Source organism: Chanodichthys erythropterus, chromosome 23 (genome assembly GCF_024489055.1).
Source record: "Chanodichthys erythropterus isolate Z2021 chromosome 23, ASM2448905v1, whole genome shotgun sequence".
Classification (NCBI taxonomy): domain Eukaryota; kingdom Metazoa; phylum Chordata; class Actinopteri; order Cypriniformes; family Xenocyprididae; genus Chanodichthys; species Chanodichthys erythropterus.
The window spans coordinates 11,584,766-11,600,068 of record NC_090243.1 but is presented as its reverse complement, the minus strand read 5'-3'; the positions used below and the strand labels follow the sequence as shown (position 1 = coordinate 11,600,068).

At 37.3% G+C, this 15,303-nt stretch overlaps 1 protein-coding gene across 13 annotated transcripts in view; it reads right to left on the bottom strand.

Moving 5' to 3' along the window:
- The window catches only part of dip2ca (disco-interacting protein 2 homolog Ca), a 116,853-nt gene extending 103,424 nt beyond the window's left edge, over nt 1-13,429 (bottom strand). For all 13 annotated transcript variants that reach the window (XR_010893742.1, XR_010893741.1, XR_010893744.1 and 10 more), the window contains exon 1: nt 13,096-13,429. Coding sequence is in view for 9 of the 13 variants with exons in the window: in XM_067377427.1 (XP_067233528.1) it covers nt 13,096-13,174 (79 nt within the window). In the remaining 4 variants the exon portion in view is untranslated. The remainder of the gene's footprint in view (nt 1-13,095) is intronic.
- Nucleotides 13,430-15,303: the final 1,874 nt, after the last annotated feature.

Below are 15,303 nucleotides of genomic sequence, written 5' to 3'. Positions count from 1 at the left end.
CATGAGGTGGTTGGTTACCACACAATACAAATATTAAAGCCAAAAATATGTATCAGTGCAACTTCCATGAAGTAAACTTTCACTAAAACCTTCCTTTCGCCGGAAAAAAACAGTCCCAGACCGTGAACAGCAACAGAAGTTACATTATTACGGCATTAGATGGCGGTAAAGACTGTCTTTATGAGTGTGTCAGTCAGTAATGAAGACTTTTACATTGAAAAGCCTGAATTGTTGTGAACACGGAACGCAACTGACAAATGCTTTGACTAGCGCTGTCAGTCACGGGAAAACCCCTTAACTGTTAAAAGGACAAGATATTGCAGCGGACATTTAAACATATTTTTTATTATGAACATAGGACTGACCTTAAGGAAAATGCTAAATATGAATGCAGGTAATAAACTTGTTCAATTGATCTCTTTCACACAACAATCTTCTACATAATACAGTAAGCTTCAATGAACAATATCAACTGAGAGCAAACAGTTTACGTTGCCAAGAGTGGTTCCTAACGGTGTTGTTGTATAAATAAAAAAATTCTTGTTCTTCTTAATTATTATTAATAATTAAGAAAAATATGTAAATGATTATGTGAATACTGTGTTATTAGCAACATGTCAAACTATTGGAACTCAAAAGTGAGTCAAAAGTGAGCAGACAAATAAGATTTCACAATGGGCGAGGTTAAACGATTAACAAAATGTACTTACACTCATCACTTGCAGTGATCACAGCTGATTATGACACAAACTATGATTTCTCTGGAAGAGATTTTAAAGAGCTTAGTTAGCCGTCTATAGGTAATAGACAAAAATATAGCTCACTATTTCCCGTTTTACTCTCCTTTAGTTTCATGGCATCTCTCTGCGACTCTCAACGCCTCATTTTTCTCAATTGTCCAACTTCTAGAAATGTGCCCCAGAAATGCAAAAATCCGTGGCTGCTAAAAATTTAACAACCCATGCTGCACTGTGCAAAAACACAAAAGAACATTCTTTCCCAAGCTGGGAATGTGAAATTGAAAACAGTGAGTGTTAGCCAACAGTTCGCCTCTTTTATTTTTTTTATTTTTGTTCGTGTAGAGAGATCCTAAGCAGAGTCTCTTTTAAATATGGACTTAAAGCATCCCACTGCTGATATTCCAGAATTTGTCATTGATATATAAACTTGTACAATGTACAAAGTCACATATTTGGCAGCTTGCCCCTGGCTGGATCCATGAGCTGCGGGTAGCGGTTGGGAAGGGCCCGTGAACACACGCAAATACTGACTACACTGAATAGTGCCGTTCTAAATGGTCTAAATAACAGAAATGCCTTTTATTCTGATTGGTTGGACAGGCATTTCAAATTACAGTTGGCTTAACATCTATGCACATTCTCCATTCCACACGGATCAAACATGCACCCCATTTGTTCTGTGTTTAAACAAATGGCCTTCTGGCTTTAATCAATTAGAAATCATACTTTCTTTAAGCATAATACTAACACATCTCTATAAGTCTATACTAAACACCAAAAACACAAACTATGACCCTGATTTCATTATTACTAAACTGATTTGTAAGTGAAATCCCAGCTTTGTTGTTGCAATTAATTGTTTATTTGTCTTGCGTAATGAGCAAACATTATGGTCATTATATGAGAAAGAGCTCAAGAGGGTAAAAAATGGATAATGATTCTGTATACGCAAAACTGCATACGTTTTCAAAGGGTTAGTTCACTCAAAAATGAAAATTCTGTCATTACTCACCCACCCTCATGTCGTTCCAAACACCTAATACTTTCGTTCATCTTCAGAACACAAATGATCTTTTTGATGAAATCTGAGAGATTCTGTCCCTCTATAGACTGCTATGCAACTTGCACTTTGACGCTTCAAAAAGTTCATAAAGTGATCGTAAAACTAATCCATATGAGTGGTTTAGTCCAAATTTTCTGAAGAGATACAATCACTTTATATGATGAACAGATTTAATTTAGAATTTTACTCACATATATTGTTCAGCGAACATAAACAGAAGCTCAACCGAACTTGCGTGATGCACGAAAACAAGCCTCTTGCAGAAGCTCAAACGTGCTGCGTGACACGCGAGAATGAACCTCATTGGTTCTCGCATACATCATGAAAACATGCTTGAGCTTCCGTTTACCACAACTAATGTGTGAATATTTATGAGCATATAAGCCTAAATTAAACCTGTTCATCACATAAATCGATTTTGTCTCTTCAAAAAAATATGGACTAAACCGCTCTATTCATATGGATTAGTTTAATGATCTCTTTATGAACAACAAAGTGTTACCGTTCAAAAGTGTAGCTGTCTATGGAGGAACAGAAAGCTCTCAGATTTCATCAAAAAGATGTTAATTTGTATTCAGATACGGGTTTGAAACGACATGTGGGTGAGTAATTAATGACAGAATTTTCATTTTTGGGTGAACTAACCCTTTAAAACTTTTTACATTGAGTAAACTAAAAACAAACAAAAAAAAAAGTTAACTAAAATAAAATACACAATTAAACAAAAAACAAACATTTTATTTCAGCTAGTTGCAAAGACGACATTTCTCATTTTATGTATAGGCATGAAACAGATTCACAAACAGTCTTTTTAAAACAGTCAACCACACAGTATTGTTATTTCTGTTACAAATTTTCTGAATATCACAGAAGAATGGTGATAAAAGTTTACAGCAAGGATATAAACACTGATGTGTATGGAAGCAATCAAAACCTTTTTAAAGAAACATGGTGCTTCAAATAACAAATTGTGAGTCTCAATTTATCCAGAACCGTGCAGCTAAAACGTCAATAATTTACAAAAACTATATAGACATATTTAGTTAAAGCTAATAAAAATGACAAAAACACAACAAAAACTAAAATGAAAACAAAAAATATAAAAAATAAAAATGAATTAAAAATTAATAAAACAATAATTGTTTCTCAGTGATATGATATAATAACACTACTATAGAACAATAATAACAATACTTGACGCAGTGTCTTCAAAGCGGCATAATGACCAAAAATATTCGTCTGCCTATGCATATCATTTTCCTCACTTTATCTCACCCATTTCTGTATTATTTTAGCTTTGCCTCACATTCACTGCGAGCGAAATGTTTAAAAATGAGAGATGATACTGATCAAAGCGCTGCGGACAGATAAGAGAAAAGGAACGGGTCTCTAAAGGCTTGGAAACACAAGCACATTGTTCCTGAGCAGCACTGTGATGTAAACAGAGGACTTGATTGAGACCACATGACTGCATTCCTATAGCAGCTTCAGAGACACACACAGGAGATGGACAGTAAAACTGCCACGGCTGCTGCTGTCCAGCTGTGCAACCGCTGCCTGTCTGTCAGCCCTGCTGCCTGTCTGTCTGTTGCAGGATCACGTGACTACGGCATTCTCAAAGCATGTCAGCTATTTAATATGTCAGGACAGGAAATGTGAGTGGTGCTTGCCCATGCAAAACTTCCTGCCATGATGCTAGGAGGTTGGGGTAAGAGGTTGCCAGGGCTTAGCTATATGGTTGGTACTTGCTAGTAAGGTTTGTTAGGTGGTGGCTGGTTGGTGGCTCGGATCTTTCCTTCAATGCAAGCATATGGGATTTTTTTTCACCCATTTTATCATCTCCAAACAAAAATCACCAGTTAAGGGGCTTTTGCACCAGATAGTTATAATTTAGTAATAGGAACTTGCCACCAGGGCCATCCCCCGAGAACTAAATTTCCCCCTAGGGCCATATTCCTGGTTGCATCTGCACCGCCAGTAGGAACTCTGAACAAGACAACCGACAGCAACGTCATTAAAGCGTGGCATTCACAACTTCAACTCCTCCATAGTGTAAAGGCTGAGAAGTGCTTGGACTTCGCCATCAGTCTATCTATCACTGTTTTCCATGTTTGTGGAGTAAGATTATGTAAACCGTGTGTTTGTAAAAAAGCTTTTCAAAAATGTAGGAAACCGGTATTTCATATGGCATGCGTTTATCCAATCAGCGTACACTTGCATCACTGGTAGTACCTATTGTGCTGGGTTAGACCCTACTCTAAAGTATGAGCTAATTTAGTCCCCCAAAAGGCGTTCCAATAACTAAAATCACTCCCAGTTCCTGCGGTGCGAACACGCCAAAAAGCGGGTACTTCCGCCCAACCCTAGTGTCAGTTCTAAAGCACTAGTGTTGCCAAACAAACTTTTTTCTGGAACACTCATTGATCAGATAAACAGATATCCTGGCCCCAAACTCACACCATTGGTTGAGTCAATGTTGCTGTAGTCAGGACATTCAAACATACAAAGCAATGTTTTAATAGTGACATCATGTTCCCTTTTCAAAGGGAATCAACCTACGAATGTCATGCTTATAGCGGTCTCTGTATATGAAGCTGGAATAGGAGCAAGTACACATAACGAAACAATTACACACTTCAGCTTTAAGACCTGAATGTTGCAGATTTCTTCAGAAGGGTTCAAGATTTCCATCTGAAACAAATCGAGCCACTTCTCTACATGCAGTTATCAAGGTTCACTAAGGGCAACACAGACATCTGTTACGTTTTAACACCAAACTGAACACATGTGCAATCTAATGTGGTAAAATATTTCACTTATTAAACTCATTCAACGCCACTTTCACCTCCAATTACGAGTGTATCAAGGCTTAACTGCTGAATTAGAGCTCTTAGTCTGAATAGTTACCCTATAACACAAGTTTAGCGCTGGAGCTCTTTGTAAGAGACATTGGAAGATCCTGGCAAAAACACTAAGCCAGTTAGCAGCGTTTTCTTCATCTGGCTCAAATAGAAACAATGTCTGAGTTACTTCCTCAAAATTTGGGACATGCTTTTAGCTGCTATAAAGAAGCAAATGACGTTATTTCAAGAGCGCATTATTTACAGTATTATGAAACACCAGGTGTCTTTCTGTCTATTTACTTGGCACATTTTTCTGTAATCAGGACAGACAGAAGGTTCGGAGGAAATAAGCTTACACCTTTCACGGGGTTAAAGGTCAATGCAAGCCGGATGTGGTTGCAGAGTGGTCAGCGGGCCAAGCAGGCGCTCTTCTCAGGCAGCTGTGAGGGTTTGGTTACAAATGCAGCATTAAGTTACAGCCTGATAACACAGTCATATAGCAAAAAATATGCACTCAATTCCCTGTATAAGAAATGTCTTCCAAGAGCAGGAGGAGATTTAGCTTCACTGAAGCTGTAGAGCAAGTCAGCAAGGTGTGAAATTGTTTACTGCCTTTCATAAAGCTATAAGTGGCTTCTACACTAATACCGGTAAATGGTTCAAGTTTGAACGTTTATTAAGTGTTTATGAATAAAATCCAGCTTAGATTAGTATGAAGAGCTTGTCCGTACGTCTTCGATGGCTCCAGTTATGCTATGTTGTACTGATTTCTACAAGATTATCTCATAGGCATCCTATGACACTTTTCCAACAGTCACAACAACAACAACGAAAAAAATGACAATCCATGCATAACATGTGGGAAAACTGGATGTGTACAGGCATGTACAGAACTTGTGTAACTTTGGTCTCAGTATCATATCATTAAGAAAGGTTATTTGGAGTTGGAGCACATGAAACATATATGCTAACAGGATTTTGAAGTCTCTCGTGCGATCGCAATTTGTATGTGCTCGTGAAATACAATATGTTTGCTTAGGCAAAGAAAAACAACTTTGTCAGACGAATCCTCTCTATTAGATCTTAACATCTGCTTTGAGTGGGGGGTCACAGGGTCAGTGGACAACAGTGATTGGATGAAAGTGGCGGATAAGCAGTATGGAGGTCAGTAGGATGACATAATCCCACAAGGCTAACAGCAGTCAAAGGAGATTTGTGGTAATAGATCTCCTTTATCACGCTTCATGAAGATACAAGTGCGAGTTAGCTTTCTTAGTGTACCTTATGAAACATTGTCAAGAACATGTCTACTAGATGAAGCCTTATTTAGCATTGTAATTTTGAAGGTAATTAAGCACATTTTTGACTACAAAATTATTATTGTCAATTTTCTTAAAGGGGCCCTTGATTACGCTTTCACTTTTTAAAGCTGAAGTCCGTAACTTTTTTGGGTTAAAAAAGATCCAAAATCTATTTTTGAGCAAGTACATAACTAAAAGTTGTAACTTCTTTCTGAGTCTCTCCATCAGTGTCCGACTCAGGTTTGAACAATGTAAAGCTGAACACCGTTAATGACAATCGTAATTTTAGCTGCGTGAGATTCTCCAGCTTTGTTGTTGTTGATCAACCAAAGCGTGCACAGCAGCTAATTTGCATTTAAAGGGACAAACACAAAAACGGCATGTTTTTGCTCACACCCAAATAGGGGCAAATTTGACAAGCTATGATAAATGATCTGTGGGGTACTTTGAGCTGAAACTCTGCAGACATATTCTGGAGACACCATAGACTTATATTGCATCTTCTGAAAAGGGGCATTATAGGTCTTCTTTATTTGTGGTTCTCATTATATATATATATTGTTTAAATTACAACTAAATGTTTAATATGATATGATTTCTTCACGTTATGGTAATGAGAATTCGGTAATGAGACAAGGGAATGTGCCTAATTATCATGAAAATGTCACAAACCAAAAAAGTCTTAAAATCTGGCTCATTTTCATTATGCAAAATATAATTTGGGGTGAAATTAAATGTGATTCTGGACATGTTCTTGAAGCTTCCGGAGATTCATCCATCCTAGAACAACTCAATATAAGGCAAGGTAAAAAGGCAAAAACAGCATGTTTCAGCTCATTAACCTACATTTGGATCATGAGGAAGTGAGACGTACAAGGAAGAGAAAAACCTGCTGGTGTGATACCGTGAAACAGGGGAGTGCTGTTTAATATTAATTTTTCTATGGAATACTGGGAGAGGGTGGAAACTGGGACTCGTGGTATTTGCTCCCACAGAGACTAAAGAGACGGAGAGAGGAAATGATGTCAGTCATACCAGATGCTACAGCATCTGTTAATAACTTATAAGTAAACAAACCATACATTTCCTGCTAAATCTTTACAAAATTCAATCAATAGCTAACAAACGTCAAATCTAAAATTAAAACTGCTGGTAAAGCAGTGAGATGCCGTCTGTCTAGCACAGCTTACGAATAATTTATGGCATTTAGCAAATGTCATGATCTCCCCATGTCCACGCACAGGTGACTGGCAGTGACACAACCTCAGCACCGCTATCTTGCACCACATGCGGCGTCATGACCCCACTGCACAACCCCTGTCAGCTCTCATCAGAGCTCATAACATACCTCACAACATTCCATCACTTCCTCCATCTTCTTCTTTACTGGCCATATAGCAACACTAAATACTTTACACTAAAAATCCAGCATCTTTCTTTACAGGCTAATATATATAGCACTACAAATCTGCAAGAAAAATTATATATACTGTATATATATATATAGCACAAAGATGAAGAAGATACAAATAGACAGTCTTTATTCACAATATAAAATACTCTGGGGATCAAAGGAACAATAGGAGAAACCCTAACTATGTAAATCATAAACAAGAATGACAAGGGACTGAACATAACAGGGAGTATAAATACAAGGCAAACATAATGAAAGACAGGTCCAAATCATAAGTAACCATAGACAAAAATGAGGACATAATTAGTAACCCAGGAAACTGGAACTAAACAGCACAGGGAAACAGGAACTAAAGGAAACAAAAGAGATCATCAAAATAAGAGTCCATAACCATGCCAATATAAATCTGTGAATATTACTGTCAAATGTGCAAAAATAATTTCAAAACATTAATAAAACATCTTTACATACATTTATAGTCCTTTGTGCTGACATTCTCAACAGACAAGGCCTCAAATCAGGGGTCAAAAACAGGTTATTTTCTTCCACAGCCAGAATGACCCCTGTTTAAAAACTTAACCTTTTTACTTACTAACAGTGTTACCCTAAGGGTGAAATGAGATCCATTCATTCTTTATTTGCCATGAACAAGACTAATATGGAGTTTGAAGAATCAGTATCCATTAAGAGTCTGCCAGCATAGACAGAATACCACTGAGAGAAGCTCTCAGCAATCTGGGGATGATTTTCAAGCCACGTAAATCAAAATCAACCATTCTATCGCAAACAAGCCTCATGTGAAATTAAAAGATGCGCAGTATAAATAAAACCTTTGTTGCTTAAAACTAAACCATGTTTGACTTATAAATGGAGGCAGTGAAACACACAATAACTTCGTTACATTGTATACAAACTTTAGGAAACACAATATTGCTCTTAAGGACATCATAGGTCAGTAAACAGACGCAAATCTTTCTTCGCAAACTGATGAGCAGACGTTCGGTAATTTCCAGGCCTTTCATCCTGTGCCAACACACTGAGATAATCACCTCTCCATGAGCGCAGTGCTAAACAGCACCACAAGCTAAGCTGGAATGGCAAGGGAGCATCTTATTTCTACAAAGGCAAACACAAACACAAGCAGAGGTTCAGAAGAATCATACAGGGCTGCAGAAAGAGGGAAACGAGCCAGAATATTCCCTCCACCGCAGTCATAAAGTGAGGCAAAACGTTTAAATGCAAAACGAGCTGATTAAGGCTAACGAAGCCTGAAGGGCAGCTAAAAATACTCATGTCCACTTGCAGATGGAGCAGCCTGTGATCATCTTTAAAGGGGACATCGGATGCCCATTTTTTCAAGATGTAATTTAAGTCTCAGGTGTCCCCAGAATGTGTCTGAAGTTTCAGCTGAAAATGCCTCACAGATCATTTATTATACCATGTTGTAAATAAAATCCCCATTTTTGAGTGCATGCAAAATCATGCTGTTTTTGTGCATGTCTTTAAATGCAAATGAGCTGCTGCTTCCCGCCCCCCTTTCCAGGAAGCACTTCCTTCAACAGCTCCTACCTTAGAGCTGGGAAAATAAATCAATGTATCGCGAATGATTCTTGATCGATTCTGAGATTTTCCGAATGCATCATGATTCTGTTAAATAGATTCTGAGCTTAGTTTTTAACAGTAGATGGCACTGTGTGCTTCACAAACAGCCGTATTCTGCTTGCTTCCAATTTCTTACACAAACCACTTGAACCTTCTATAAAATAATCATTCATAAAGTTCGATAATCATTCATAATCATTCATAAAGGTTGAAGTGAAAATACAAGGGTGTTTGCAGTGGGCTATTTACATTAATCTCGCATCATAAAAGCATTCTGAGGTGCAAGTACTTTCCCTGACTCAGCCGAACACACAAGAGCTCTTCTTCGTGAGCATTTGAGTGTGCGGTTAAAAACTAGAGTGCCATCTGCTGTTAAAAATTAAGCTCAGAATCGATTCAATAGAGAAACGTGATGCATTCGGAAAATCCCTGAATTGATCCACGAATCGAGAAGCATCGATTTATTTTGCAGCCATATCCTGTCTGCATCAGATACTCTGCCAAATACTAACAAAACATCTGCTTGGTTTTAATTATCATCTATATCGTGATCACGCTCCAGTTTGTTATTTTAAATGTAGACGCACGACAAGCGTGCTTAAATAGAGTCTATACCGCAGCGAGATTTTAAAAAACTCAACTTTTCAGAATGCCGCAAGCGCACCACAGATCATACGACAAGAACCAACCAATTAGCTTTGGCTTTCTGTAACAACAACGAAAGCTCAGCCAAGATGGATGAACAACGGATCATAGCTTTACAGGGTGGGTTTTTTATTTTTCATTTCCATAAATATATTTAGTATATTTAGAGCTAATGCAAGTGCTGGAAATCCATTTATGCTTGCTTTGAGTTCTTTGGATTCACATAAAGTCTGTAGCTGCATCTGAAATCGAATACTTCTCTACTGTATAGTGCGTGAAAAACAGTATGTGAACAGAGAAGTATGTCTGAATTCATAGTATTCGAAAAACAGTAGGTGAAAAACCCGGGTGACTTACTACTTCCGGTGAGATTCCGAAGTGCGCATACGATGCTATCGTTTACTATCCCATGACGCCACGGGAGAAGATTTTTGAATGGAGTTGAAGGGACGTAACTGACGCTGGTAGGTCATGTGACAGTAACAAAATGACAGATGTAGTACGTCCGAAATCATTCATACTACATGCATTTGTACTGCATAGAACATACTTTTTCAATTGTCATGAAGTAAATTTAAATTCAAATGTAGAAACTACTCAACAGTATGTGATTCCAGACGCAGCATATGTGTGGGAAGCACTGCATTCTATATTGCCTACGATATAATTGATAATTTTAGACAAATACATACTAGGGCTGGGCGATTAATCGAAAAGTAATCGAAACTGAAATTCAGAACCTCTAACCGATGTAATTTTCCCATGTCGGTTATTTCATTTTTTATAATCCTGTTAATACTTCCCCCTTAAAAACATACTACCACATATGTAGCCATGTGACTCCGCCCTATCCAGTCAACACGCAGGTGAACGGCGAGTCAACACCTGGTCAACACACAGAAATGGTGCGTGAGCGGTGAGCCTTGCGTCTTCGCTAAACTTTGTCAGTTGTATGTGTTTTACGGTTTGACAGTTTGGACATTCAAGCAATTTTAGATGATCGGATGTGTATATCGAGCTACCGTGCTCGTGCAGCTGCATTGTGGCACGAACACTCAGCACAAAACATGAAGATGTAAAAGAGAGAACGCAGAAACTAGTTGTCAGTGCTGTCCTGTGATTTATCACTAAAGTAACTTAGAAACTATAAGTTATTATAGCATATATTTTTCTACTTTTGAAGTAACTATTTACAACCCACAGCTTTACAATTAATAGAGAGAAGGTATGACTAATTCACACACGCAATCACCCTCATTACATACTGATGCTGTGCGAATATATCTTTATCTGATTTACAACGAGCAGAAATGTGTAAGAAATGTTACGAACCATAGATAAAATAACTGCTGAAAGTGAGCTGATATGTCAGAGCACTTTTTCAATAGGAAACAATATCCCACCTTTAATAGTCAAGAATATTTACAGTACAAACCTTGTAAGTGAACTATGAGGGCAAAAAAAAAAAAAAACCCAGAAACAAAATAATTGTTCATTAATCATAATCGAGGTAAAATGCTCAATTAATCAAGGTTTTGCCATAATCGTCCAGCCCTAATACATACCGCACACCTATCCATATATGAAAGCCATGATTGGTTTATAAAAGGTGTGGGCCTACATGCTAAGTTTACATACTTAGAGATATATATTTAAGCAGTGAGTGAATTATTCAATGACTTTCGCAAAACCAGTGGGCTAACCATCTTAAGACATTTTAAACAAAACATTGATATTTTTTACATATTTATTATGTAAATCTATATTAAAATCACAAATAATTACATACTTTTATTTGATCAAAGTACCATCCCATACTAAGCGCTCAAGCAGCTGTTACTATGGTTACCTCCTTAGGCAAACGTGACTACTTTTCACAAGCGTCTGTTTGCTGCTTTCCCACTAACATCCCTCCCATTTAAACCTGTTTAGTTTCAGCTGGTCTTTCAACCTAGCCATGCTAGCTGATCTAGCTGGTCTCTAATCTTGAAAAAAACAAAACAGCCAATAGATCAGGGCTACTGATGGCCCGTTAAACCTACGGACTGTGATTTGTTTGGTATAAAATGATGCTGGTTTTCCCTACACAGGTTGGCGCAGTGTGTTTTAGGATCGTTTGGAGATACAGGCCTGGAACTTTGAGGGATGGTTAACAAATGCACAAGCACTTATCGCCTTAAATGGTTCAGATCTACACACAGCAGACAATCGCACATGCCACACACACAAGGACCACCAGGCACTACAAATAAAATGGAAAAAGGAGCTTTTGCAAACAGTTCACTCAATTCAGTTTGCTTATGTCAGATGCCAAAATTCTCAACATGACAAATGATTTAAATATTACATGTCTGTATTCTGTCCGACTCCAAATTCTGTGCAAAATCACAATGCTGCACAATAGCCATACAAAAATATAGAGCCAGCAATAATTGGTAGCATTACGCTTTTTTCCTAACTAATATGATTTATTGGTAGACCCATTTTTTTTGTTTGTTTTACAAATAATACTAATGAATATTCATGAATTTTATTTAGCGCTGTCACATTAATTAATAAATAAATGTTTTTATTGATGTAGTCGAATAATTATTTAGAAAATGCTATCAAAATTTAGACATAAAAAATTATGATTAAAATGAAATGAATAAAAAATGGAATAAAGCAATAATTAAAAAGTATGTTCATGATTATTCTGTATCTAAACATTAAAATACACTGCATAAATCATGAAAAAATAATATTTTTACATTTCTGGTTCTGTGCAAAGGATGCAGCATCAGAACAGCATTAAACTTTTAAGCAGCATTGTTGCTGCCTGTCATGACAAGAGCATACGTTTCCATATTTTTATGAATCCATAATTTCATGTTTCTATATTTCACATTAAAAACGTTCATTTCAATTATAATCCTGTGTAAATTAATGTATGCAGCATTAGACAGTCTGTGTCTTTTTGTGGTATAAATGCAGCTTCAGATGCAGCTTTTGCAGTGTAAAGATGGCATATATGGCGATGCATTTGTGAGGAACTGCTTGTTTACCTAAATGCTGGTGTACTGAAGACGTTATACTGGCATGAATAACAACACAGCCACAGAAATTCAAAAAATATTAACGGGTACATGAAGATTCCAAGGCAGTATTTTGACCGCTGGTCTCTAGGGAAACGCATTTTCAAAATCCTAACGGAAAAATCAATTCTGAAGTCTTTGAATGGTTTCCTCAAGGTCAAATAGATACATTGTAACAAAGAAAATGCGGCGGGAGTTACAGCAAACGAACGAAAGAACGCCTTTACGAACACAACCTCAGTGCTGCTGCGGGGATAATAATTGGCTCCAACATCTGGTGTTGGTTGTGTTGGTATGGTGGTGGAGGTAGTGGTGGGTTTTCGGGTGGGAGGAGGAGGAGAGGGGCCGTTAAAGTATCCTCCGCAACAACCATATTGTCGAACGAAATAAGTCATTTAAAATGTCAATCATACCTTCGGATAACTCCAGCTCCAGCTCAGCCAATCTAGCCCGCACTTCCAATGGAAGGGGCAGCGCATCGCGGTCCGCCATTGTCCGTTCAAGGGGGTAAAAATCACTCTCGTCCTCTTTCTTCGACTCTTTCAGCGCTGCTGCCGTTTCTCCGCGTCGCAGCGGTGCATAAGGAGGGCTGGGGGAGACGCTTGTCCAAAAACAAACTGTTCTGTGTGAAAGGTAGTGCTCGGAGATTTTCTGTCCCTCTCAACGAAGCCCCGCCATATCTGAAGGGCTCCGCCGTTAGAGTCAGCAGTGTAAGATGTGGACTGTCAGTGCGGTGAAGCTCGCAGATCGGAGCGGTGTGTATGTGTGTGCGTCTCTCCCTCTCTTTCTCTCTGTCACTCTCTCATGACGCAAGGCGAGTGTGATTTTTACAGCCGCAAGGGGGCGACAGAACGCCTTTGTTTATGTTGCCATTAATAATTATTTCATACTGAGAATACCTGTTCAGGTTACGTTTATATGATATATATTTATGTTATCGTTATAAATAAACAAACAGATATGACATGACGAAATAAAATATGTTAAATACTAAAAGTGCCGGTAAAGTGACAGTAAAGACATTTATAATGTTACAAAAGATTTCTATTTCAAATAAATGCTTTCTGAATACTGAACAAAATAGACAAAAAATATTAAACAGCAGTTCTCAACATTCATAATTATAAGAAGAAATGTTTCTTTGAGCAGCAAATCAGCATATTAGAATGATTCCTGAAGGATCATGTGACTGACGACTGGAATAATGATGCTGAAACTTCAGCTTTGCCATCACATGAATAAATTACATTTAAAAATATATTTAAGTAGAAAACAGCTATTGTAATAATAATATTTCACAGTATTACTGTTTGTATTGTATTTTTATTAAATAAATACAGCCTTGTTGAGCATAAGAGGCTTTTTATAAAAACATTTTTTTAAAATTTACCAAACCTAGACTTTCCATATTTCCATATGCAACATACATCATCACTCCAGTGAGTCGTCGTCATTACATATATATAATGAAATAGTGTCCTAAAGTTTAAAGGGTTAGTTCACCCAAAAATTAAAAATCTGTCATTTATTACTCACCCTCATGCCGTTCCACACCTCTACGACCTTTGTTAATCTTCGGAACACAAATTAAGATATTTTAGTTGAAATCCGATGGCTCCGTGAGGCCTCCATAGGGAGCAATGACATTTCCTCTCTCAAGATCCATAAAGGTACTAAAACATATTTAAATCAGTTCATGTGAGTACAGTGGTTCAATATTAATATAATAAAGCGACAAGAATATTTTTGGAGCGCCAAAAAAACAAAATAACGACTTATATAGTGATGGCCGATTTCAAAACACTGCTTCATGAAGCATCGGAGTACAAATTAATCAGTGTATCGAATCTGCTGTTCGGAGCACCAAAGTCACGTGATTTCAGCCGTTGGCAGTTTGACTCTGAATCATGATTCGATACACTGATTCATTTATGCTCCGAATATTCCTGAAACATTGTTTTGAAATCGGCCATCACTATATAAGTCGTTATTTTGTTTTTTGGCGCTCCAAAAATATTCTCGTCGCTTTATAATATTAATATTGAACCACTGTACTCACATGAACTGATTTAAATATGTTTTTAGTACCTTTATGGATCTTCAGAGAGGAAATGTCATTGCTCCCTATGCAGGCCTCAGTGAGCCATCAGATTTCAACTAAAATATCTTAATTTGTGTCCCGAAGATTAATGAAGGTCTTACAGGTGTAGAACGGCATTAGGGTGAGTAATAAATGACAGAATTTTCATTTTTGGGTGAACTAACCCTTTAAGATTTTCACATTGAAAATCTGGGATTTTTTTGATCTACATTTAGAAATAAAGTGAAGAACTTTAAAACAAATAAACATAAGGTAAAAAAAGAAATATTTCAGATGGTATTTTATTCGTGTGCTGGTAAGCCATTTGTATTTGAAGTCTTAAACAAGGTTGAACTCCATTATTAATGCTTATATTATGCCACCTTGTGGTCATAATTGTGAGCAAACATAACATTGAGAATGAAAACGCAACTTAAAAAGATAGCTCACCCAAAAATGAAAATTGTGTCATTATTTACTCAAGTTGTTCCAAACCTGTATGAGTTTCTTTATTCTGTCGAACAAAAGAAGATATTTTAAA